General features: G+C 33.8%; 3 protein-coding genes across 3 annotated transcripts in view; 2 read left to right on the forward strand and 1 right to left on the reverse strand.

The window, feature by feature from the left end:
* Positions 1-15,389, forward strand: part of LOC144546096 (uncharacterized) — a 62,016-nt gene extending 46,627 nt beyond the window's left edge. Inside the window, exon 3 of the mRNA XM_078294627.1 lies at positions 14,830-15,389. Coding sequence (XP_078150753.1) covers positions 14,830-15,389 — 560 coding nt within the window. The remainder of the gene's footprint in view (positions 1-14,829) is intronic.
* LOC144546257 (uncharacterized) overlaps positions 1-23,860 on the forward strand; it is an 83,990-nt gene extending 60,130 nt beyond the window's left edge. The window contains exons 4-5 of the mRNA XM_078294796.1: positions 15,918-16,456; positions 22,993-23,860. Of these exons, the coding sequence (XP_078150922.1) occupies positions 15,918-16,456; positions 22,993-23,718 (1,265 nt within the window). The 3' untranslated portion in view covers positions 23,719-23,860. The remainder of the gene's footprint in view (positions 1-15,917; positions 16,457-22,992) is intronic.
* Positions 23,861-25,500: 1,640 nt separating this feature from the next.
* Positions 25,501-27,197, reverse strand: LOC144546258 (UDP-Glycosyltransferase superfamily protein). Its single transcript, XM_078294797.1, has one exon. The coding sequence runs from the start codon at positions 26,966-26,968 to the stop codon at positions 25,508-25,510; it is 1,461 nt and encodes a 486-aa protein (XP_078150923.1). The 5' UTR covers positions 26,969-27,197; the 3' UTR covers positions 25,501-25,507.
* Between the last annotated feature and the right edge of the window lie 351 nt (positions 27,198-27,548).

A 27,548-nucleotide genomic window follows, 5' to 3' on the forward strand; every position in this document is an offset into this window, starting at 1 on the left:
TAATAATAAGGGTATTAAATAGTTGGGCAGCTTGATCTCTATAGATTAGATGCAGTAATTATTGAATTAGACTAGACACGATAGAACAACATATAAATATAGCTTCTATGCGGTGATTAAATTTATTTATAACATAAAATAATACAAAATTCAAACATAACATTATATTACTAAAATCTCAAAAAATCACACTAGCTACCGCTGATTTTATCAGCAGTATGCATGGTTGAAGTTTTGAGCTTCTACTACTGCCAAATTCAACTGCTGTAATTTTGATTCATAATTTTGAGCTTCTACTACTGGCAAATTAGTGTTGTAAAAAAGAGCCGTTTAGCCTTTACTAATGAACCAATTAGCTGTTGGTTGTGTCCAAATCATTAAGAATGGTCCGTTTCCGTAAGAAATAACCAATTAGTTGGCCATTTTTTTTTTTTTTTTTCTGCATTTGTTTTTTATATGTACTATACTTTGTCTTGTCTTATTTGAGATTTTGTAGATGATAATTTTTAAAATTTTATTAATTAACAATAAAACTAGAGTGAGTCTATGGTACTATGCATATCACGGGTTGGTCCATGCTACGACTCAATATTTGAGTTTTCAAAATCCTAATGATCGATCCGAACCGTTCATCTTGTTCTCCATATTAATATGTGTTTGGAGATCAAATTTTACATTTTTTGAAATTCTTTTACTATTTTTTTACATATTTAGAAAATCACTTGATCTAAAAATTCTGGACCATCACTAGTGGAAAAACTAGAATCAGGATTGGCCTATCTGGATCAGTTATATGAAACAACTGATCCTAATAACTATCTAGATCAGTTTTTATAAACAACCGATCCTAATAAATAAACTATTAGGATCGGTTGTTTGTTAGAACCGATCCAGATACAAACAACCGATCCTGATAGTTATACTATCAAGATCAGTTGTTTGTAAACAACCGATCCTTGATAGTATCCATAAACTTAAGAAAAAAATATTACTGTTAATAATTTGAAAATTTAAGAAAGAAACATTCTATGATTTATCCATAAACTTCATATCCAAATATTAATACATACATTATTTTTGCACCATCTGCAATAAATATTTATATTTTATCATGTACATTACACATATTTTTTATCAAAAGACATTGCAAAAATAATTGTATGGGATATAAAGTACATATGTATGATGAGAATTAAAATTCAGCAACAGCAGTTTGATAGAGTAATCTATTCCGGAATCTTCGGTTGCTACTATCAAAGGACTTTTATTATTGGAGACACAATTTTTTTTTGTTGAATTAAATTCTCTTTGAATTCTAAATTAATATTTCTCAACCAATATATATTATTCTCTCAATAACAAGAGAGTATGCCTCAGCAATTCTCTCTAGAGTTGTAATTTCATGACGGATCCATCTAATCACAATATCATTATCATCTGTATCATCCAAATCACCCACATCATTTACAACTTTTCCATCTCTAAAAATAATTTATATATTAGATGTCCAGAGGGTACAAAAATTATGGTTTATATATCAAACGTATTACAACTAGGATGGCATATAAAAGTGCCAGTGGAAATCATTTGTAACATTCCGTTACATCGATCTAAGAAAAAAAATTGTGTCAATAACTCAATATTATTCTATTTTTAAATTATTTTTATTTATAATATTGTGTATTACTATATAAGTTTTTTTTAATAAAAAAATGTTTCTGAATTAACACAACGGTTAATAAAAAAAAATTATAAGAATGAAATAATAAAATTATAATTTTTGTTTGGTTCTTAAATTACGGATTTGGCCAAATTTATTTTATTCCCTTTATATTGCTTCTAATGATAGCCATTTTTTTAAGATGTTTCAATCAATTCTAAAATTGTATGTTACAAAAAAAATCATCCGACGGTTCAAATGAGAAGCCTCTAATTAATTCAAAGCATTAAGAAAATGAAATTTGCAAATTTATATTATTCCTTTCAATAGGAGCAATTTCCTTTTTCATTTAAAATTAGTAACCCTTCCAGGCACATCTCTCTTAATTCACTCTTTTTCTTTTCACAACCACCGAAGGGTTATTCAAATTCCTCTCTTTTGTGTTAAAAATTAATGCATCAAGCTAATTAAACATTCTATTATTTAATTTGTTGAATAAATTAAATAGATTAGGAGATGATAAGTTAGATCTTGTTGGTAGAATCAATTTCGTTATAAATTCTATAAATTTATGAATAAGTATTACTTAATTAAAATCTGAAAATTTAGTTCTTTAAAGATATTAAAATCCGTAATTACTCTCTTTTTTGTATTTATTCAATTGCAATCATATAATTTGTTTCAACTTTTGCCTTTCATCCAGTAATCAAGATCTGATTTCAAAATCGGAATATGATGTATATATACTTTTGTAGTTGATTACTTCAAATAGAAATTGCCTAAACTCACTAATTGTGTTAGTATAATAATTTCATATTCGGTTTGTTTATTGGAATAAAACAAATAAACTATTTTGATCTATCTATCTATCTATATATATATATATATAGAGAGAGAGAGAGAGAGAGAGAGAGAGAGAGAGATCGATGGGCTATGGTGCATTGCAATGCATAGGCCATGATGTGCATTGGACCATAAATCACCGATTCAAAGTCCAAATGACCGATCCAAACCGTTCATCTTGTTCTCCATATTAATATGTGCTTGGAAACCAAATTTTACATTTTTTGGAATTTTTTTACTATTTATTAAGCCACTTTGAAAATTTCTGATCCAACGGTGGCTTCTGATTTTACTGTTCCAAACAGTCACCGTTGGATCAGCGATTTTTAAAGTGGCTTAATAAATAGTAAAAAAATTCCAAAAAATGTAAAATTTGGTCTCCAAGCACATATTAATATGGAGAACAAGATGAATGGTTTGGATCGGTCATTTGGACTTTGAATCGGTGATTTATGGTCCAATGCACACCATGGCCTATGCATTGCAATGCACCATAGCCCATCTCTCTCTCTCTCTCTCTATATATATATATAGAGTAAGGCTTGGGTGCTATGGATAGCATAGAGGCCTCTATGCTACGGCTCAATATTCAAGTTTTCAAAATCCAAATGGTCGATCGGAACCGTTCATCTTATTCTCCATATTAATATCTGCTTGGAGACCAAATTTTACATTTTTTCTGAATTTTTTTACTATTTATTAAGTATTTTACAAAATTGTTGATCCAACGGTGGCTGCACAAAACAGTAAAACCGTTGGATTAGCGATTTTCAAAGTGGCTTAATAAATAGTAAAAAAATTCAGAAAATTATGAAATTTGGTCTCCAAGCAGATATTAATATGGAGAATAAGATGAACGGTTCCGATCGACCATTTGGATTTTGAAAACTTGAATATTGAGCCGTAGCATAGAGGCCTCTATGCTATCCATAGCACCCAAGCCTTACTCTCTCTCTCTCTCTCTCTCTCTCTCTATATATATATATATATATATATATATATAAGATGATATCTAATACACTATCTTCTTATAAAAGATTTTGCCTGTGCGTTATAACGGTGACATGTTATAAGATTGAACACTAGAAAAGCAAATAATAAATAGAAAATCAAAGACAATAACAAATAACTGTTTTAATTCAACAATTTTTTGTGCGTATAAGTGCATACACATTTTTTTCTATTTTGTTCAAATTATTTTAAGAAAAATATATATACTAAATTCGAAATTAAATTGAAACTAATAATTGCTTTGTTTCTTCCTAATAAATAAACTATTAGGATAGGTTGTTTGTAAACAACCGATCATAATACTATCAGGATCAGTTGTTTACAAACAACCGATCCTGATAACTCCCTAGGGTTCTTATTTTCATTCCGCGCCTTTTCAACTTAACGAAAATCAAACCCGCCTCTCAATTCCTCCGTCTCTATCTCAGTCTCAGTCTCTCCCTCTTCTAGGGTTCTTATTTTCATTTCGCGCCTCTCATTTTTAACTTAGCAAAAATCAAATCCGCCTCTCAACTCCTCCGACGTCTCTCTTTGTCTGTCTCCAGCGCCTCTCAACTTAGTGATCTCTGTCTCGATCATGTCAAAAAAAGGTAATTTTACCAAGTTTGTATTTTGTAATCCTCCTTTTTTTCCAATAGCTTATTTATTTCCTTCTTGCGCTTCTTATTTATTCCCCTCCTCTTCACCTACTTTCCTCGTTTTTCTACCAATACGACTTCTCCTCCCAACCAAATTGGTACGTAGCAGGCTAGCAACAAGTTGAGCTGGTAAAATTATTCACTGCTGGTTCTATTATTGATAGATTTATTTTCACCTTTTTTAGTTACTTTTTTATTACAAATTAGTCATGGTAATTTCTCAAGTATGGACTAATATTTACGTAGCCAAAAATAGGGTATTGGGACAATCGGGAATCAACAAACTTGGATATAGTTCATTGGTTTTGAGCTCCAATAAATTAATGGTAAATAAAAAAAAAATTTATGCTGGCCAGCAAATATATATGGAAGCTGGCCAAATAAAAAAAATATTTTTTAGATCCAATATAACATCAGGATCGGTTGTTTGTAAACAACTGATCCTGATAGTAACTATCAGGATCGGTTATTTAACCGATCCAGATTAGTGTAGTATCAGTATCTCCTTCATCAGGATCGGTTGTATTCTGATACTAATATGCGTATATAACCAATCCTGATTCCATATTTTCCACTAGTGCATCCAAAAATAGTGATTTTCAATAAATCTAAAAAAATAGTAAACAAATTTGAAAAAAATGTAAAATTTGGTCTCCAAACACATATTAATATGGAGAACAAGATGAGCAGTTCGGATCGACCGTTAGGATTTTGAAAACTCAAATATTGAGCCGTAGCACGGGCCAAATTGTAATATGCATAGTACCATAGACTCACTCATAAAACTAAGTTAAAAATAAGTTTGATGAGTTATATTAATCATTTTTAATAATAACAAGTATAGGCATATAATTTAATGAAAACACAAAATTATCCGCAAAATTTTAATTACTTGATTACATATCGATTAATTGCTTAGTGGTACTCCATCCGTCCGACAAATACATACCGTTATTTATAACACTGACGTGGCTTATTCCTGCAAAACTTGTGTAAATCCCACGTGGCTTATTCCTGCATCTCTAATACACCAAGAGCACTCTGACAAATTTAATAAAAAAAATTAACTTTTGAGTTTAATTATAAATTTTTGTTCTTGGTATGCGTGCATCTAGACACCAAGACCAAGATCATGCGATAAAATTGATTTGGAGATGGCCGTTAAACAATTAATTGTTGATTCAGAACTAGATAGCCGTTAAACCCTTAATTATTGATTTGGAGATAGCCGTTTAAACCCTTAATTATTGACTTGGCCCAGACGAAGAGAGAAGGAGATCAGCTGTCACAGAGGGTTAACAATTGACAGAGCAATTTGATCATTTAGTGAGCACAACACATACTAGCTTTGCTCGTTATAATATGTATATACATAAATTTCTCTTTTATTTTGGTACCCAGTAGCTCAGTAAGCATAGGTTCATTAAGGCTAGAAATCCTCGGGGTTAAGCATTTAGGAAAATTCTCTGTTTTACTAATGTATATGTCTCATACACCTATCAAAGAAAATCCTAATTATTTCACACTCTTTCTCGCATCTTAAGTTCTTAACCTCTTGTGCATGCGTAAAATCTATCTTTTTGTTAATTAAGTTCTTTATTAGCCCATCTTTTTCTCTTGGAATCGAAATCTCTCATTTTTTTAGAACATCATTTACCAATTTCTTCTGTCCACCTCGAAAATTACTTCCCCCATGTCAATAACTGATTCAAACAATAATAGTCATCAGACTCTGCCACTAACCATAACAAATTAATCAGCTGTTGATGACATGGTGGTAAAGACTGATCCCCATACCACATCTGAACCTTTGGAGCAAGCTTCAGGAGATGTTGCACAACACATTGTCCCAATGGCTTCTGATCGTGCCAACTGTGATGGATTAACTGCAGTTGGGTCTCAAGTACCAACTGTACCTCCATTGGAGAGTATAGAAGGTGCTGTGATGGAGGCACAAAGCTCTAGTTCGGTTTCGGGAGATGCCCCAGAAGAAAATCTCGAGGTGCTGGATGATGCTGTAGTGGAAGGAAATCTCGAGGTGCTGGATGATTTTGTGCAACCTCAAGGTGAAATTTAACAACACAATTTTAATAAGATAAATATTGTCCTTTTTTCATGTTTTTTTTTTTTTTTTTTTCTTTTGAGTGTGTATGCATAACCAACACACATATGGGTTATAATTATTAATTACGTCAACTCTCTAATATATCCTTTGAAACAAAACATTATTACGATTGGATCTTATAATTTTGTCACAACAATAGAACGGTTCTGGAAATCGGAACTATTGAAAGCACAATCAATAAGTTGATCATATAATTTATTGAAATTGAGAGAATCACATTGGAAACTCATATTTTTTTTTTAAATAAATGAAGGAAACAAATATAAGATGTTGAGTGACAGATTATTTCTGTTTTTGTTTTGTCTTTCAAATTCATGGAGTCTGTATAGGAAGAAAAAGATCTAAATTAGATCATACTAGCATAACACCTCGCTTTGCTTCGGCAAGGATAATTAATGGAGATAGGTTGTTTGTAACATAAGAAAAATTGTACTCATGATGCAAGTGTTAGTTTACATATATAGAAGGATAATACAAAAGAAATATGAAAACAATATTAATATTCTATTGTTGTTTAAAAATTAATTATTAGTCCATTTTCTCTTAAACTAAATAGATTTAGAGATCACTCTCTTGTCATATACTTGTAGAATATATCTTGGTAGACTTATCAGCTACAGTAGCACTTCCTAAAAAAGATGACTGGAACCTAACCCTCCTCATTGCTAAATGCAATAACCTGAATTAACGTAAGATTTAAGTTCTATAGATATTAAAAAAAAAAAAAATCAAAGAGCAAGTATTATGATGATATCACACATACAGATATGTAGCACTAAAAGTAGAGGTTTTGCTTATCAAATTGATTTTCTTGCATATAACACATAATCCATCTATAGCTATTGAGGGCCTGAGGCATTCAGTTTTGTCAATTTATAAAACTTGCCTTATAATCTATTTGTATGCGGGTTGTTGTACAATAATCAATCACTACTTGCATTACAAACGAACGTCATGAACCACAATAAACTAATACCGTAATTGGTCTTTGCAATTTCTCAAGCTTTCCACTGATATTCAAAGACTTCAGAGCAGAGATTGCACAAATTTTGCCAACTTTACCATCATACATACCGGCATCAATAATTGTTTCCTGTATAACCACAGAAAATACGCCTACCAATAGTCAAGACCATATCTTACTCTCTTTTTTTGGGTTTAATTATAATTTTTGTCTAAACATGATATATTGAGGTTATTTGCAAGAACTATTTAAACTAAAAACAGAAAGTGCAGTCCTTACACTATTACACCACTCATTATTGCAAATCTATTTTATCTAGTAAAATTTTAATGTAAATCAGTTATTTACATTGCATATTTGCACTTTTAAAATTTTCCTAACTGTCATGAACATATCAAGATAGAGCTTCATGTCATATTGCTTTGTCACTTACTTTCAAATCCTGTAATATCAAGTGATAAACATGAGCTCATCTATTTTCAAATTAGAAAAGTAACTACAAATAAAAAAGAGCATAAACTGTATCAACTACCAAATTACTAAATACATAGCTGAGATGGAAAAAGTTCTCTCCAATATAGTTCTTTCATAACTTTTTCTGAAGAGTTATATAGAAGGCTTACCTTACACTCACGGTAGGTGAGGATTTGGCGTGGAGAAGGTTGCAGACAAGTGGAGGCAGAGGAAACAGTTGCTGCGGCAATTGCAGAAGACACTAAATTTATCCCCAAATAGTAAAATTTAGCACAATTGTTAGACCTCAATCCAGTACACCATGAGAGGAGTAATCTCAATTGTTGATAACAGAAAGCATTTAAAAAAAACACACACACACACACAATAATACAACAGACGAAATAAAAAAGAAAGAAAATCTATCTATCAGAAAAAGAGAAAAACAAACCTTCAGAGCCCAACGGGGAGAGAGAAAGAGATGTCGAGAGCTAGAGCGGCAAAAGAAAGGTGGGTTAGAGTTTCTCTTTTGCCACAAAACAAAGAGGTAAAGAAAGAGGTCTGGGGAAAGAGAAGAAGAGATTATGGAGGAGAGGCGGACTAGACAGTTGATCTCAATTGAACGGAGAAGAGATAGGGTTGGTCCAATTTGGGAGAGGAGAAGAGAATCGAATTTGAGTGAGAGAGGGATGGCAAAAGAGAGGAGAGGCCTCGGAAAGCTCGAGGCAGACCGTCGGATGAAAATGAAGCAAATCTAACCATTAAATATGGATCATATGAAGAAGAGATAGGAGGGTACTGTAGAGCTACCGTTTTCGGCTCGTCCAAAATTAGATTCTATAAAAGATTGGCAGATTTTGTGCACTTCCTTATTTTCTTCTTTACATTTTCTTTAATTATGTGGCTCAATAGGAAAACTATGCTATTAATTATACATAATAATAATTAACTGTGTCCGGTTTTTGACCAGCTATTGATGACATGTGTAGGGAAACGGCTGTTCTCTTTGCTTATGCTTAAGTTGCGGAAAGATTGTAAAAAAGAATTTGTACTTCTAACTCAAGCCGAGGATTAAAAGGGATTCGTCGGAAAGACAACTGAGAGTTCATTTTCCAGTCTTTCCTTAACAAAACCTTCTTAATCCTCCGAGAATTTACTCTCTAATTGATTTCTAAAACTAAATCTATTTAACAATTAAATAAATTAAGATAACATTTATACATTGTTTTCAAATTCCAATTGGATTGAAGTCTGACTCATCTCAGAGCCCCAGATGTCTGATGTCTCTATAGGTTATCCACCAGGAATAACCAGAGGGAGGATATTTCTTTTGCCAGAAATACTGAACCCGCGGTATTCGCAAAAACACTATTCACAGGAGGCGTAAAAACACTCTCCGATCACGACTCGCGGAAAAATTGATTCACAACAATGAGCAAAAACAGAAATACCGCGACTTTCACAAAAACACTATTCAACAACTCGCAAGAATATACGTGGATTATGTATAACTTTCTTTTCTAATAAATCGAAACACTATTTGGGAGCAAAAACATGAGAGAGAGAAAATATATATTCGAATCAATCAGACATGAACTATCAGAAGTAAATTAGTAATTTTCTCTCTCACACCCCATAGGGTCAATTTGCAAATTACCATTTTGCCCCTCACAAGGTCGGTTTTGAAGTGGAATGACCAAAATGCCCTCGGCCCAAATTCAATTGTTTAATTTGGGCTTTTAATTAAATTCTAAATATAATTAAGGCCTAAATTCACATGGGTTTTAAGCCCAAAATATTAATTCATTATTAACATTTATAATCCATCTAATATCTATATAATTGTTCTAAACAATTATATTTCTTGCGATTGTTGTTTCGGTAAATTTATACAACGTGTCATACACGCTTATAATTTTAATATGTTTAAGTTTATCATCTTTATGACATTTATATTTAATCAAATAATTAATCATAAACCATCTCATTATTAATTATAACTATTTATAATTAACGATAAGATTCTCTGATTACTTCTTATGCAGTGTGACCCAATTAGATTTGTGTTATGTTGATAAATATAATTAAAATTGTTTTAACTTTTACAAATAATAAGCGGCACCTGGCAGAATGCATTATAACCATCCAATTACACAGATGATTTTGTATAGTACAATATCACGATCCAAAAAACTATTTACTCGTGTTAATTATTTCTTCTCATAGTATCAGATCAGTTTCAAGGTAGATGTGTGTCATCTTTGCAAACTTAATATTTTTTTTTTTATCTTGAGTAGATTATCAAATATGATTACTCTTGTAATCATACTGCATGCAGATAACCTTACTCTATCAAGGGGCCTAGTGATATTATTACTCGTATAGTAATACGAGGGACAATAGTACTCTTGGTGAACATCTCTTCCTCCGCATAAGTCATGTATATTGAAATGACACCGTTATAGCTACTTTTTACGGATAGTGTTAGATAACACTCACAAATACACACTTTTTTTTGTAGGAAAGACAAATACCTCATACTTTAAAACTTAACACTGAATGAAAACATTAATGATATGAACACAATTACATTTAATGTTTCATTTAGGGTCTGTCAAATACCAAGTTCTGTAGCATATATCTATGTGATTAAAATGACATCTCTTTGTCTATGGTCTGTAAAACTTAACAATCTTTTAATCCACATAATAACCTTTAAATGGTCATTTAGTGTTCATTCTAATTACCTCGGTTAGAGACTATTAAGAGTATTTATCATCTATATTATGAATTTTCACAATTTCAGTTATTAACTCAAAATGATTCATAAATGTAATAATACTTAAGGAACAAAATGATCTTTTATTAATCGTTCAATTTATGAACAAAATATATATGATACAATTATCTTATTATTGACTTCTAGATTATTACACTAACAACATGGTGGTAAACACTGATCCCATGCTATGCGATGTAATGGTGGAGGCCAAAAGCTCTAGTTTCGGTCCGAGAGATGCCCCAGAAGAAAGGCGGCCGCCACGAATCCCACTAGATCCTAAGCTGTATGATGCTGTAGTGGAAGGAAATCTCGAGGTGCTGGATGATTTTCTACAATCTAAAGGTGAAATTTAACAACACAATTTTATTAAGATAAATATTGTCCTTTTTTCATGTTTGTTTTGTTTTTTCTTTTGAGTGTGTATGCATAACCAACACACATATGGGTGTTATAATTATTAATTTCGTCTGCTCTCTAATATATCCTTCCAAAACATAACATGAGGATTGGATCTTATAATTGTGTTACAACAATAGAATGGTTTTAGAAATTGGAATTGGAAACATAACCAATAAATTGATCATAGAATTCAAACTAATCGGATGAATCGAATTCGAAACTCAGATTTTTTTTTTTTTTTTTTTTAAAGAAAAGCTTGTTTTTCCTAGCTTTATTGTTATCATTTTCAATAAATACCACGACTGCTGAATTATATTCAGCGGTCATGCATGAGAGCATCGATCTGCGGAATAATTCACCAGACATGCTTTCGTCATGACTCGTTAAATTATTCTGTGGGTCGTGACATTCCAGCCTGTCTCATTTAAAAAATAGGAAAGTTTTTTAAAAATTAGTTGTTGAAATTTTAGGTTTGAAAACTCAAAATTTTCAATTCAATATATTTGTTTAAAATCTCTATTTGTAATATTCAAAATTGGAGTGCGCTAATAAAATATATAATTCAGTTCCCAATAAAACGATGGCACCTCTCTCATTTCCCAATAAAATATATAATTCAGTTCCCAATAAAACAAAGCTTTTGTTCAAATTTTCGAAAATGAATCTTAATAAAATATATGCTAATTGTTGACTTGCATCAGCAAGGCTATGATTTAATTAGATAATTAACGATGTAGGATTCCAATTTTAAGTGTGTGCATGTGTGTGCCTACCGGCTTGTAAGTTTTTTTTTTTTAGTGAAATCCGTAGGATATTCATTTAATTAAAGAGGAGGGATTCACTTACAACATCTTACAACAATTCGGTTTTGTGATTTTTAAAGTCCAAACAGTTGATTCAAACCATTCAACATGATTTCTATATTAAAATGTGATTGGAGATCAAAATTTACATTTTTTTTAAATTTTTTTACTATTTATTAAGTATTTTTATAAAATTGTTGTTTTCTAGTGGTCCAGAATTGTCTAAAAACAATGGTTTTGTAAAATACTTAATAAATAGTAAAAAAATTGCAAAAAAATGTAAAATTTAATCTCCAAGTCGTTGCCATAGTCATGCTCTAAGAGCAACATCCCCGGATCATCTTGATAACAATTCCGAATCTTACATGATAGAGACAGATTACGCTAAAAATAGTGCTTCGTACGATGCGAGTAACTCTATTTCAATTTGATTTATTTTAGTTAATTTCTATCTATCTGAATTGTTCTGAAAGTTTATCTCCAACATTTATTTTGTCAAAAATATTGATTTTGTTCTCTTATATTTTTGGAAAGAAAACTATTGTTTTCTTTTTTACGGTTCATGGCTTTTATGCCTACTAACTATTCAATTGATAAAAAATATATTTACAACTAGTCAAATGACTCTAATTCCTAACATCTTGTTTGGATGGTGAGTAGAGGAAGGGATGGAATGGAAAGGAAAGAAATTTTTTCCTCGAATTGTGTTTGTTTAACAAAATCTTTTTGGAGGTAAATGATACGGGAGGTGAAATGTTTAACCTTGCATGAATAAAATCAATGGAATCGATTTCCCTCTCGATTTGAGGTATAACAGATAGAAATAAATTTTGTTGCAAATATTTTCAGAAAAATGACACAAATGTCCAACTCTATATCTTACCTATATAATTTTCATCCAAGTTTCTTTGTCACAAATATATAACAACCTATAATAGTCACCAAATTTCTCATTAATCTTGTAAACTTTAAGCAACCAAACAAGAAATAAGAGATGAAATATAGTAAAATTTATTTTTCTCATTAATCATGCAAACACGAAGAGATGAAATATGTTAATATTCATTTCTATTCCATTTCGTTTTCTTCTATATATTCTTCACCTTCTTTCCCTTCCTCTACTCTCCATCCATACAAGCTCCTTTATTCTCAAGAAATCCTCCAAATTACTCAAAATTACTCTAATCACCCTTAGTCACAATCTAAATTCCTAAATCTAGTTTTTTTACTAGATCTACTCTTCTAATCCCACTTATATATGTTAGTCCCAAAGAAAGAAAAACTATAAAAAACAATTATGTATGTTTTGCAAATCTAGTCAAATGAGTAAGTTGAGGGCTCCAAAAGCCAACAATATACACTCATAATCACCACATATATATTAATTTCCATATCGCTCCACGATTGGATATGCTCTTTCAACTGTCGCACTCCGATCGAGATGAAGACTCTACTCTCTGAGCTCCGACTACCACTTTCTCGGCTCCGGTCGGCTTGACTCCCTCCCCTCCCCCTCATTCTCCTCTCCATTCAAAGAGGTAAAGACGAGAGAGAAAAAGGTATCATTGTGTTGGAGGTGAAAACTCAGAAAGGAGAGGTGTGCAGTGAGAAGTGGCGGCTAAGTAGATCTAGGTTTCAGATTTTTTTTTTTTTCTCCTTTGGTGTCGGTAGGGAAACGCTGGAGAAAAAAATATTATGTAAAGAAAACTATTGTTGTACATATATTTTTTTATGGCTGTGGCATTTGAAAGATCCTCCTTATGGAGTTATGGTCTGTTGCTTGAAACAGCAAATGCTATCAATGAATATGGCACGCTGCAACGTAGGCAAATGGTTAGACATATACACGTCGTTACAGGTGAATAAAGTAATAATTACTGCAAATGTTACAAAGGAGATGGAAGAATTTGAAATAAAGGACATAATTGTCAATTTAATTTCTATAATAATTAAATAAATAACAGAAAATATTGAATAAAATATTAAGTTTTAATGGGAAAATTGGCCATTTTAAAATTTTACATGGGCACACTAGAAATTTTCCCTAAAATATAAATTAGATGTTTGACAAATAATTTTTTTGTTTGTCTTTCAAATTCATGGAGTCTATATTAGAAAAAGATGTAAATTAGATTATATTGGCAGATTTTGTGAACTTACTTAATTATTTTCTTCTTCACATTTGTTATAATTACGTTGTTCAATAGGAAAGCTATGCTATTAATTATACATAATCATAATGAATCGTGGGCTTTTGATTCAGTGGATCCGGTTTAAAAAAAAACCAGGACGGTTCATTATATTTTTTTCAGTTGATGTACATATGATTATTAATAATGAACCAATACGGTTACAGTTTATATGGCCCTGTCCGGTCTGGGTTTGATAACAGTGATAGGTAATATTGCTAAGTAGCTCCAATCATAGTCTCTGGTAGGATGTCCCTTTTCCTTAATTAACCTCCAATGTCGTTATTACTGATAAGTGAATATGTTTAAGCTATAGTGATGATTTTCTTAATGAAGTAGTACTGGGTAATATTACAGACCAATAATAAATTATCAAGTAAATTGAGCTCTTAAAAGTTAAAACATCTTATTTGTAAAGAGGATGATGTACGTGTGTTATTGTTCTCTCTAGTCGTTCAATGGAGATCTTTTTTTCTTTTGCTTGTATGAATTTATTTATTTATTTAATTTTTTTAGAGAAAAGAGATGATAACCAATTGTATTACGATATTACTAGTATTTACAACAATTAAATCCTAATTCAACCCCTTTTGCCTAGAATAAAACCCAAAACTGTAAGGGTTGCAGCAACTCAACTCTTGTTTCACAGACTGAACTGTCCAACTACTAACTACAACCATACAAGAGAATGGTACAGGAGCAAAAAAACTAACAGTTCTAGCCTCAGCCCCACACTTTTGCTTCATTGAGCCTACCTGTTTATATAGACTCCATCTCTGGCTTCTTGTTAGCAAATTTAGCATATAATTTGAAGTTCAAGCTGTGTTTGAGTCAAATTAATGCTCGAGAGTCTTTTGCTTTGACCAACATAGAAATTTCTTGTGATTACTCAAAAATCAAAATTTATTTACTTAATAAATTAATTGGACATATCTTAATAAGCTGCAATTTGATTGTGTTAGATTTGCTTCCATTGGATGGAGTAACAATTGGAGACAACACAGTATTACATATTGCTGCTAGTTCAAACCGGAAGCTCACATGGCAGCGCGGAAGAGATAATGTAGACTTCGTAACAGAAGTCTACCAGAGAAACAGATCCTTGCTGACGTCATGCAATAGGTTAAAAGAGACTCCTCTCCATTGTGCTGCGAAGGCCGGGAACTATAGAATGGTTGACCGCTTGATATCTTTTGCTGAAGAAGAGGATCAGGCTGTAAAGAAGACCCTTCTAACAGCAAGAAATATACACGGTGAGACCGCACTGCATGAGGCGGTGCGAGTTGGTCACGGGTATATAGTGGAGAAGCTTATACTTTCTGAACCCAGCATAACTGGTATTGATGACGCAAAGGGTGTATCTCCTCTGTACCTGGCAACTATGATGAATGCACTTAACATAGTTGCATTCTTCACAGATGAAGCTTATACTTTATGGGTGTCCAGTGCAGGACCAGAAGGACAAACTGCACTACATCTTGCTGTACTGGAATATACCGGTATGTATTGTTTTCTGTCATAATTTTATTTTGCTTTTCAGATCAAAATCTTAAAAGTTTTTAATTGCTTAATATACAAATGCCGGAAAAATATTCAAAATTACTATTAACCAAATATATATGTTTCTACAAAGAATTTGAGTAATATGTAAATGCATTTGAATTTTTTTAAAATCCCGAGAACTACAAAGTACATTAATTAATTGACCTTTGACATTTAAAGTTTTAAACAATGCTGGTCATCTAGTCAAAGGAACAATTAAGCAATCTAAATTTGAACGATCTTGATTTATGTAAATCAATTATATTTAATTGTTTAGACCAAGAATGGTCTATGAACATAGCCTTGCTAAAATAATAGCAATTCCTAGATGGATGCCTTTGTTTGTCACTCTTCTCCCACCAATTCCAACCAAAACCTACAGATCTGACTGAAATTAGTCGATCATTTATCCAAGCCTTACTCATGTAACATTTGATTCAAACAAGATCCGATTTATCCTAGATTCATTTATAGATTCTAACACCTTTTCTTGATTGTTATGCAACAGGAATTACGCGCGCACTTTTGGAATGGAACAAATCACTTGCAACTAAAGTAGATGACAAGAAAAGCACTCCCCTTCACTATGCAGCATCTGTTGGCAATCTTGAGACTGTAAAGCTCTTACTGGGAGATGATGAAATAAAAAAAGCAGCTTACATGGTAGACGAGAATGGCTTATTTCCCATACACACAGCTGCAAAGTGTGGTGAAGCATCAATAATTAAGGAGCTGATAAAGCAATTTCCCGACTCAGATGAATTACTTGATACCCAAGGAAGAAACATTCTTCACATTGCCATTCTAAGCGGAAAAGGAAACATAATGTTTCGTATGTATCATAATCACACCTTTTTGAGAATGCTCAATGCCAGGGATTATGAAGAAAATACACCACTTCATTTAGCTAGTGAAAGAGGACAATACGGCATTGTGAGGTTTCTGATATCAATGAAGATGGTGTACTCGAGCATCATGAACAGGAATGGCCTAACACCAGTTGATCTTGCTTTAAAGCAGATGGATCTAGGATATGGATTCTTCTTGGTAAGGACCAAAAACTCATTTTGATTCCTTTTTTTCCCTACATTCATTTTCCTTCTTATCCTAATAATAGTTTCCTTGTGATTTCCTTTCTCCAAGTTACTCGATCCTGTCTATTGAGCTTCTCTGCCTCATGATTTCTTGTCCTTTTTCTAAGGAAATGTTTCTTCATTTCTCTTTGAATAACATGCTCAATTTTGTGTTTGAGTCAGAGAAAGATAATTTAAAACCCTAGCATCTTGTCACGCCGATTCCATATATATATATATATATATATATAGAGTAAGGCTTGGGTGCTATGGATAGCATAGAGGTCTACGGTGCTACGGCTCAATATTCGAGTTTTCAAAATCCTAACGGTCGATCCGAACCGTTCATCTTGTTCTCCATATTAATAAGTGTTTGGAGACCAAATTTTACATTTTTTGAAAATTTTTTACTATTTTTTTAGTTAGGTAGAAAATCACTTGATCTAAAAAATTCTGCACCATTAAGATATTTTATTTTCTACCTATCTAAAAAAATAGTAAAAAATTTCCAAAAAATATAAAATTTGGTCTCCAAACACTTATTAATATGGAGAATAAGATGAACGGTTCGGATCGACCGTTAGGATTTTGAAAACTCGAATATTGAGCCGTAGCACCGTAGGCCGCTATGCTATCCATGTTGAATTACACAGCACCAAAAGTCAAGGCCCAAATTAGCCCAAATATTTCTTCTAGATTGTTCAAGAAAAATTATAAACCAATGTCGGTAGGATAAATTCTAGACTTTTGTAGATTAGTGCATTCCGTATAGTCTAGAGTCTAATGTCCAGTAGAAATTAAATGAATTAGGTAGAAGTTTCTAACACCGACATATGGTGTTATAAATAGGATGTAGCGCATGTGAATAAGCCAATGAAAAAATAGATAGAATCAGAGAGTATAGTGAGGCATATATAAGAGTTGTAAAATCTTGTGTACTCCATTAAATAAAACAAGCCAAGTTATATAAACTCCTCTCTACTGATATCATCCACAATCCGATTCTAATAATTTCCAACATTTGGTATCAGAGCTTCAGGTTCGAGTTAGCGAAGTAGACAAGGGCGTTCGTGTAACATAAGAAGCATCTCAAGACGATGTCTTCAGGTATTGATGTAACTATGGCGCAATCGATGGTCCCTATATTTACTGGAGAAAATTATGCCATGTGGAAGATCAAGATGCGGACGCTGCTACTCTTGCAGGGATTGTGGGATGTCGTCGAAAAAGATTTTACGGTGCCAACAGGAGCATTGACGCCGGAGCAACAACAACAACAAATGAAGGATGCTAAGGCATTGTTTCTAATTCAACAAGGTGTTGTTGAAAGTTTATTTCCACGAATAAGTGGAGCAACTACATCCAAGAAAGCATGGGAGACTTTGAAGGAGGAGTTTGAAGGCTCCGAGAAGGTGAAAGCGGTGAAGCTGCAGACGCTAAGAAGACAATTTCAAAACCTTCAAATGAAGGAGTCGGAGAAGATCAAGGAGTACTTCTCGCGAGTCATCGAAGTTGTCAACCAAATGCGGACGTATGGAGAAGACATCTCTGATCAGAAGGTAGTCGAGAAAATTTTAATTAGCCTCACTGACAAGTACGATTACATCGTTACTGCGATAGAAGAATCGAAAGATTTATCGACGCTTTCAATTCAACAACTAATGAGCTCCTTGGAGTCTCACGAAGAGAGAAAACTCCAACGCGAAGTAAATTTGGTGGAAGATGCATTCCACTCCAAGCTGAGCTTCAGACCACGATATAACCCCACGAGTCAACAAAATATCCAAGAAGGCGGCGGTCCGCGACAAGATGCAGAGAAGCAGTCGACGCAAAAGGAGAAAGCACCAGGTTCAAATTATTCAAATTTATGGTGCGATATACACAAGAGGTCGAACCACAGTACATCTGAATGTTGGTCGACAAAGAGATGCAACAAATGCAAGAAGATCGGCCACATAGCACGAATGTGCAGATCAAGAATTAACGACCGAGCAAACTTCCTAGAAGAAAATGAGAGTCATGAAAGCATTTTCTATGCGTGCCACTCAGCCAATGAAGAGAAAGGAGATATCTGGTTTCTCGACAGTGGTTGCACAAATCACATGGCCGGAAATCGTGAATTATTTCACGTCATCGATGCTTCGTATGAGACAAAGGTACGTATGGGAAACGGCTCAATTGTTCAAGCAAAAGGAAAAGGAAGTATTGCCGTGCAAACCAAGATGGGTCTAAAATTTATCCGAGATGTATTGTTGGTTCCGGACCTAAAACAAAATCTACTGAGCGTGGGGCAATTAGTGCAAAATGGATATGCAGTTCATTTTGAAAATGGAGGCTGCAAAATTTTCGACCGAAGAAATAAAAATCAAATAATAGCAAGAATACAAATGGAGAAGTCTAGAAGCTTCCCACTCTGCATAAGCTATGCTCCGCATATGGCGCTAAGAAATGAAGGGTCAAAACTAAGTGATACTCGAAGAGCTAAAGAAGGGTCTACAATATCAAAGTCATTCCCCAAGCAAGTAAGATCTTTATCCGAAATTTACGAGTCATCTAATTTTTCATTTGTTGAACCTCAAATCTATGAAGAGGCCGCAAAGCATGAAAATTTGAAGAAAGCCGTGGAGGACAAAAGTCACGAGATTGAAAAGAACAACATTCGAAAGCTTGTAGATCGACCAAAATATCGTAAAGTCATTGGTGATAAATACACCTATAAAACAAGGTTGATGACCAAAGGTTTCAAACAAGAACTCGGCATCAACTATTGGAAGACATATGCTCCAATGAGAAGGCTAGAGAAGTGGCGATCATATCAACTTGACGTTAAATCGGAATTTCAAAATAAGTACCTTGATAAAGAAATTTACATGAAGGAGCCACATGGAATTTTAAATCAAGGGGGAGTGAATGGAGGATACAAAAAATCGATCCGCAAAAGAAAAAGAAAATCAAGTCGGTGCTGAGGGGGAGTGTTGAATTACACAGCACCAAAAGTCAAGGCCCAAATTAGGCCAAATATTTCTTCTAGATTGTTCAAGAAAAATTATAAACCAATGTCGGTAGGATAAATTCTAGACTTTTGTAGATTAGTGCATTCCGTATAGTCTAGAGTCTAATGTCCAGTAGAAATTAAATGAATTAGGTAGAAGTTTCTAACACCGACATATGCTGTTATAAATAGGATGTAGCGCATGTGAATAAGCCAATGAAAAAATAGATAGAATCAGAGAGTATAGTGAGGCATATATAAGAGTTGTAAAATCTTGTGTACTCCATTAAATAAAACAAGCCAAGTTATATAAACTCCTCTCTACTGATATCATCCACAATCCGATTCTAATAATTTCCAACAATCCATAGCACCCAAGCCTTACTCTATATATATATATATATATATATATAGAATTAGGCTGGGGTGCTATGGATAGCATAGAGGCCTCTATGCTATGGCTCAATATTCAAGTTTTCAAAATCCAAACGGTCGATCCGAACCGTTCATCTTATTCTCCATATTAATATCTGCTTGGAGACCAAATTTTACATTTTTCTGAATTTGTTTACTATTTATTAAGTATTTTACAAAATTGTTGATCCAACGGTGGCTGCATAAAACAGTAAAACCGTTGGATTAGCGATTTTCAAAGTGGCTTAATAAATAGTAAAAAAATTCAGAAAATTATAAAATTTGGTCTCCAAGAAGATATTAATATGGAGAATAAGATGAACGGTTCGGATCAACCGTTTGGATTTTGAAAACTTGAATATTGAGTCGTAGCATAGAGGCCTCTATGCTATCCATAGCACCCCAGCCTAATTCTATATATATATATATACATATATACATAGATATATATATAGAGAGAGGTTGGCTAATATCAAAAACGTTTGTTCCAGAGTCGTAGTGCAACCAGCTGGATTTTTTTATTTTCAAAATTCAACTGGTCGATCCAATCTAAGAGAACAGAAGGAAATCAATTATTTAATGAATAAGGATTCTACCCGCGGAAATTTTATTTGATGTTGGCCTATAATATCTCTTTATTCAGGTCACAAAGTTCAATATACTTCGTTGCATGATGTGGATTGGTGCACTTCCTAGTCCTCGTCGGGCTGATCACATCCGTGATGATTTACAGATCCCGAGGAGAGACCAAAAAAGAGAGATAGAGAAAGTCAACAGTATTACCCGTAACTTGGGAATTATCTCAGTACTAATTGCAACAGTGACTTTTGCCGCTTGTTTCACCATGCCTGGTGGATATATTGCTGATGACCACATGAAGAGAGGCACACCTATTCTTTCCCGGAAATATGCCTTCAAGGCTTTTATTGTTGCAGATTTATTGGCGTTTTTATTATCTATGTTTGGCACAACATGCATTATTTATGCCGGGGCAGGTAATATAGATATTGAGCTTCGTACTGTATACCTTGATTATTCAATATGGATGGTGGCATTTGCTGGCAGAGCCACTCTCTGTGCTTTTGCTTTAGCAATATATACAATGCTATATCAAGTAAATTTGGGAATAAGCATACTGGTTTGTGTTGCTTCATTGGGTTTACTTCTGTTTAGCAATCCGGATTTACGGGGAGTGTTGTTACTTGCACCACCGATAGTGAAACGGAGCGGGTGGAGAGGATTGTACAAGTCCCGCCTTGGTCCTTGGACTTCGATGAACAATACTCTTGAAGGTTGGATCATGGGCAACTTCTCTTGCATCATCTTCCACGAATTGTTACCGCATATTTTGTTGTTCGGTCTTATCTTTGGGTGGGCACTAATCTAATGAAGAAGATGATAATCTAGTTTGGTTTGGTTAGAATCTTTTAGATGTATTGTAATTCATGATTTTTAAATCCTTGTTAGTTCAGATGTCTTGTACTGTCTATCATGTGATTTCTCCGACGGATGTGTTCTATAATAATTATTCAAACATGTAATTTTGTTAATCATTGATTCACCCTATTAAACTATATTATCATGTCATAAACGTATAGAAAAAGTTTTATATCTCAGTTCATTTTTTATTCAATATTGCAGCATCAGTTGGAAATCTTGAGACTGTAAAGCTCTTACTGGGAGATGATGAAATTAGAAAAGCAGCTTACATGGCAGACAAGAACGGGTTATTTCCCATACACACAGCTGCAAAGTGTGGCACAGCATCAATAATTAAGTGGAAACTTTCTTCACCTTGCCATTCAAAGTGGAAAAGGAAACATAATTTTTCGTATGCGTCATAATCACACCTTTTTTAGAATGCTCAATGCCAGAGATTATCAAGGAAATACACCACTTCATTTAGCTGGTGAAACAGGACGATACACCGTTGTGAGGTTTCTGATATCAATGAAGATGGTGCACTCGAGCATCATGAACAGGAATGGCCTAACACCAGTTGATCTTGCTTATAAGCAGCTAGATCGAGGATTTGGATTATTCTTATTGGTAAGGAGCATAAACTCATTTTTATTCCTCTTTTTTCTCTACAGTCATTTTCCTTCTTTTTGGTAAGGACGTCCATCATGAAAATCGCTAATCCAACGATGGCTTAACAAAACAGTAAAATCAGAAACCACCGTTGGATCAGCGATTTTCAAAGTGGCTTAATAAATAGCAAAAAAAATTCAGAAAAATATCAAATTTGGTCTCCAAGCACATTTCAATATAGAGATCACATCTAACGGTTCAGATCGACTTTTTAGATTTTGAAAATGAAAAAATGGCTTATAAACATATACCCTCATATGCTTATGGAAGTAGAGCGTAGCCAATCTCTATATGTATATATGTACATAGATATATATGTATATATGTACATAGATATATATGTATATATACATATATGTATGTATATATGTATATATGTATATATGCATGTATATATATGTACATGTATACATATCAGGTTGGTTACTCTACTTCGATAAGTATATTAGAGCTTATTTTTACGTTTTTAATGTCTAAATGGTTGATCTGAAGCGCTCAACATGTTCTTCCTATTAATATGTATTTGGAGACCAAATTTTACATTTTTTCTAATTTTTTTATATTTTTTCAGAATTTATCAAAACAAGGTTTTTCATATTTTTTTTTTAAATATTTTTTATGACTATTTCGAAAAATTATAAAATAATAGTAAAAAAATTCAAAAAATATAAAATTTGATCTTCTAGCACATTCTAGTATGGAGAGCATGTTGAGCGCTTCAGATCAATCATTTGAAAATTAAAAACGCAAAAATAACTTATAAGCATATGCCCTCATATGCTTATGGAAGTAGAGAGCGCGCGTGCGCACGCACACACACATACATACATAGAGGTTGGCTAATATAAAAAATGTTTGTTCTGGAGTCGTAGTGCAACCAATTGTTTTTTATTTTCAAAATCCAACTGATCGATCCTAACTAAGAGAATAGAAGGAAATTAATTATTTAATGAATGAGGATACTACCCGCAGAAATTTGATTTGATATTGGCCTATAATTTCTGTTTATTCAGGACAGAAAGAACAATATACTTCGTTGCATGATGTGGAGTGGTGCACTTCCTAGTCCTCGTCGGGCTGATCATACCGATGATGATTTAGAGATCCCGAGGATAGACAAAAACAGAGAGATAAAGAAAGTTGAAAGTATTACCCGTAACTTGGCAATTATCTCAGTACTAATTGCAACAGTGACTTTTGCTGCTATTTTCACCATGCCAGGTGGATATATTGCTGATGACCACATGAACAGAGGCACACCTATTCTTTCCCAGAAATATGCCTTCAAGGCTTTTATTGTTGCTGATTTATTGGCGTTTTTATTATCTATGGCAGGCACAACATGCGTTATTTATGCCGGGTCAGATAATGTAGAAATTGAGCTTCGTAATACATTCCTTCAATATTCAATAGGGATGGTGTATATTGCTGGCAGAGCCACTCTCTGTGCTTTTGCTTTAGCAATATATGCAATGCTATATCAAGTAAATTTGGGAATAAGCATACTGGTTTGTGTTGCTTCATTCGGTTTACTTCTGTTTGGCAATCCAGCTTACGGGGGAGTGCTGTTACTCGCACCACCGATAGTGAAACGGATCGGGTGGAGAGGATTGTATAAGCCCTGCCTTGGTCCTTGGACTTCGATGCACATCAGGGACAACTTCTCTGGCATCATCCTCTTGCAAGTATTTGTAATGTATATTTTGCTGTACGGTCTTATATCTTTGGGTTGGCACTAATCTAATGAAGAAGTTGATAATCTAGTTTCGTTTGGTTAGAATCTTTTAGATGTATTGTAATTCATGATTTTTAAAACCTTGTTAGTTCAGATGTGTTGTACTGTACTGTCTATCATGTGATTTCTCGGATCGACGTGTTCTATAATAATTATGCAAACATGTAAAATCATTGGTTCATCCTATTAAACTATTATCATGTCATAACGTATATAAACAGTTTTATATCTCAGTTTATTTTTTATTCAATATTGCGGAGTTCTGAAATACAAATTAAATGTACGATGAGTATTAATTTATTGTATATTCTTCACACTATATATATATTATGTAAGGTATATAACGTGCAGTGCAGCACAACCTAGAATATTATCAGGGAAGATTCATGGAAAGATGTGTACATCACATGTTCAAATTTTTAATCTATATGCAAATATATTATGTTCTAAGAGTTTAATTTGTTATAAAATAATTTGTGAAATTAGGATGTGATTTGAAAATTTTGATTTGTATCCAGTACTTGTCACCCAAGGTGATTTTGAAAAGCTCCATCTCATATTCGAAAAAAAAAGAAATTCAAGTTAATTTTAGTCTCAAAAATTTCCTTCAGGGCAAATAGCTAGGTAGTTTCATGAAAAAAAAATGTAATGGAAGATTATTATATTATTTATTTTCTTGTTTGATTGGCTTTGTTTTCGTCTTTTACACTCCAATTTGGAAAGTAACTGAATATAAAGCTTAATAGGTTACTACTCGATAATCTTTTGGAGTTGTGCTCACCAACCCCTCTTGGTAAGCACATCACACCCTAGTTTTGCTCTTATAAAATTATATTTTTCAATTATGGTTTATAAAAAAATTTCAATAAAATGCCAGCAATAGTAATAACAATACCAGAACAGGATGCATAAGAACATTCACAGGGTGGCAAGGCACTGGACTTACAGTAGGAGTTAAATTTGATCCATTCATGTAATTGGGCCAATTAATTCAGGACTGGGCTAAGAAAATTTGGATTAAATTGAACAGTTGTAATCAAGTGATGAAAAGGGTATGTTACATGTCTAAACTTCATTTAAAGTATAAGTCTGTTTCAGATTAAGGTTGATAAAAATGGCTCAACCATTAAACAAAAGGAGCCTCTGTGTGTGTGTGGTGCTGGTAATGAATGCCCAGTTATGACAGCTAAGTTGTTGCACATCACATGATGCTGCAATTACTGGATCATAATTTTGTGGAAATAAATCTGCTGTTATTCCAATAGAATAACAGGTTCCTGTTATTCCGATCCCAACCATTCAATTTCGTTGAGATTCGTGCATGAAAAAGTTTCTTTATTGAGATCCGCGCATGGAAAACTTTCAATGGTTACGATCTGAATAGCAGGAACCTGTTATTCCATTTGAATAACATGCAGCAGATTTATTTTCTAATTTTGTCAGGCTCCATGATTGTTGATCAAAATCTATCATGATTAGATGAGAAGATAACAGTTGAATTTTCTTTCAAGCACTACAAATTATATATCTAAACACTACAAATTATCTCTTCAACCCCTCTATAAACTCAATTCAATAACATTCATCTTTGCCCCCTATTAAACTATCCCTTCATTTTCTTTGAAACACAAAAAAAAAAAAAATTATGAAAACTATCTCTTCATATTGTATCAGATTTTTTTTTTTTTTCTCATTGTTTGCACTCCTGTGCTCTGGTTCAGGCTAGCTTTTCTGCATTGTGGACCCCACAACACATTCAAAGAACAAAATTATCAGCTCTTCACATTATAATTTCACCTCATACTTTGATATTTGCAATAATCATTTTCACCCTTATTTTCATTTTTGGAAGCAACACAGAGAAACAACCTCTCATAAGCCAGTGCCATTTTACTTGCCGTGAAAAGCTGAACAGCTCTGTTCCTAGCAAACTCTGCTTTCTTCTTAGTCGTCACCTTGCCATCCTCCCAAATTTGGTACAAACACCTCTTCAGTGAATCGACCGTCGGTAAAAATGTGTATCCTGCCTCAGGACCCGTTATCAGTGACCCGGTTATACTGGCAAATCTCGTGACAGCCACTGTAACACCAGACATCATTGCCTCAATAGTCGTGTGATCTAAACCCTGAGCCCGAAGTGTCGGGTTTATGAACACATCAATTGAGTTGTAAAAATTGGCTAACTCAGACTGTTCTAGTGGGCCCAACACAACCACATTGGGCCCCAATTCGCTATACCGGCTAGCCCACGGCCCATCACCGGCCACCAAGAAGAACACATTCTCTTTAAAGCTATCACGCTCTTCAAACAATTGCTTGATTGCTTCAAACATCAAGGGATGTCCCTTATCCTTCACTAGCCTCCCGGCCAACCCGAACACAAGCGCTGCATTTTGGGGTACCCCTATCCTTTCTCTATACTCCTTCCCTCTTGGTACATCCAATTTGTACACACTCTCGTCAACACCATTGACAATCACATGCACCCGTTCTTCACGGAGCATGTAAACCCTTCTTAGTACATCACCGACATGATCGCTAGTGGCAACATGGTGTGCGTAATCTTGAAAAAATTTAACCTCATCTATTATCTTACCAATTCTTTCAGTAATCGCCTTTTGTCTTTGCTCATCAGGTGCACGTAACATGTCTTGTACAATATCTGAATGTATGGTCTCGTAAGCTATGCCATGCCATGAAACCACCAAATTTGAAAAGTTACGTGCACGCGCATGGTATAGCGCAACACTTTCGGTATGGATCACATCGAACGGGTTATTGGAGTTGAGAACCCTGAATTGCTCCCATGCTAATGGTTGGTTTATATACCCGGCTTTAGTCGGTGGAGTCACATGAAAGAACATGTTATCTAGTGTCTCATTAGGATAGTTTGTGGTGAATATATGGATTTGGTGGCCTCTCTTAGCTAGGGCTAGATGTAGGGTTAGTGCGTGCCTCTCGAGACCGCCTGCCAGATGGCGGCGAGGCCACCGTTTGACAAATAATGCGATTTTGAGGGTTTTGGGTGGTGGATTTGAAGGAAAAGAGAGATGATTCCATGAAGAAGAAAAGGAGAGGAGGTCAAGAGGGTTGCGATTTGGTTGTTCAGAGATAAGAGAGAAGGAAGTGGGGAAGCATGAAATGGAGTTGCAAGAGGTGGAATTGCAATGGACTGGCCAATAGATAAAGGAAAAGAAGGAGAGAAGAGAAAAGGCAAAGAGAATGAAACATAAGGTTGATTTGATAGAGGCCATGTGTGATGAAGAAAATATGTATGGGTTGATTTGATAAATTTGGGGGGTTATGAGTTATGAATGAAATTAGAAGAGGATCAGTTTGACTAATTGTTTGACTGAGGAGGTTGCATGCAATACAAGATTTGGGAAATTGGGATGCTTGATTTGATTTGTTTTAGTGATTTGAGAAAGAGAGAGAGAGAGCATGTGAGGCTGGCTGTAATTTAGGCAGAGTTTAGGTAAAGAATCCATGGGACCTCACCAAATCCACTACCCTTGTTGCATTACAATATTTCTATCTTTTGTATTATTATATAGTCAAAAGAAAGAAATATACTCTTCTTGGTTCTTCTGTGGCTCAAATTAAAGCACTGTTTGTGTCAGTATAACAGGTGCTTGAATTAAAATTTTGTATGCATGGTCTTATTGGCCCCATAAACTTAGGCTAACTATTATTATTGACATTTTGTAATTAAAACTTTAAATTCGCTAAAATAGTATATAGATGGAACTAAGCACAGCAAATCCACACAATGGAGTACCACAGAAGAACCACACTAGTGCACCAAATAGCGTCAAAAAGAGGTCTCACAGTTGA

Source organism: Carex rostrata, chromosome 29 (assembly GCF_964058835.1).
Source record: "Carex rostrata chromosome 29, lpCarRost1.2, whole genome shotgun sequence".
NCBI classification, from domain to species: Eukaryota; Viridiplantae; Streptophyta; class Magnoliopsida; order Poales; family Cyperaceae; genus Carex; species Carex rostrata.

Bases quoted from the DNA above. Each gene is read 5' to 3' on its own strand.
- LOC144546258 (XM_078294797.1), bottom strand. From the start codon at position 26,968: ATGGCCTCTATCAAATCAACCTTATGTTTCATTCTCTTTGCCTTTTCT.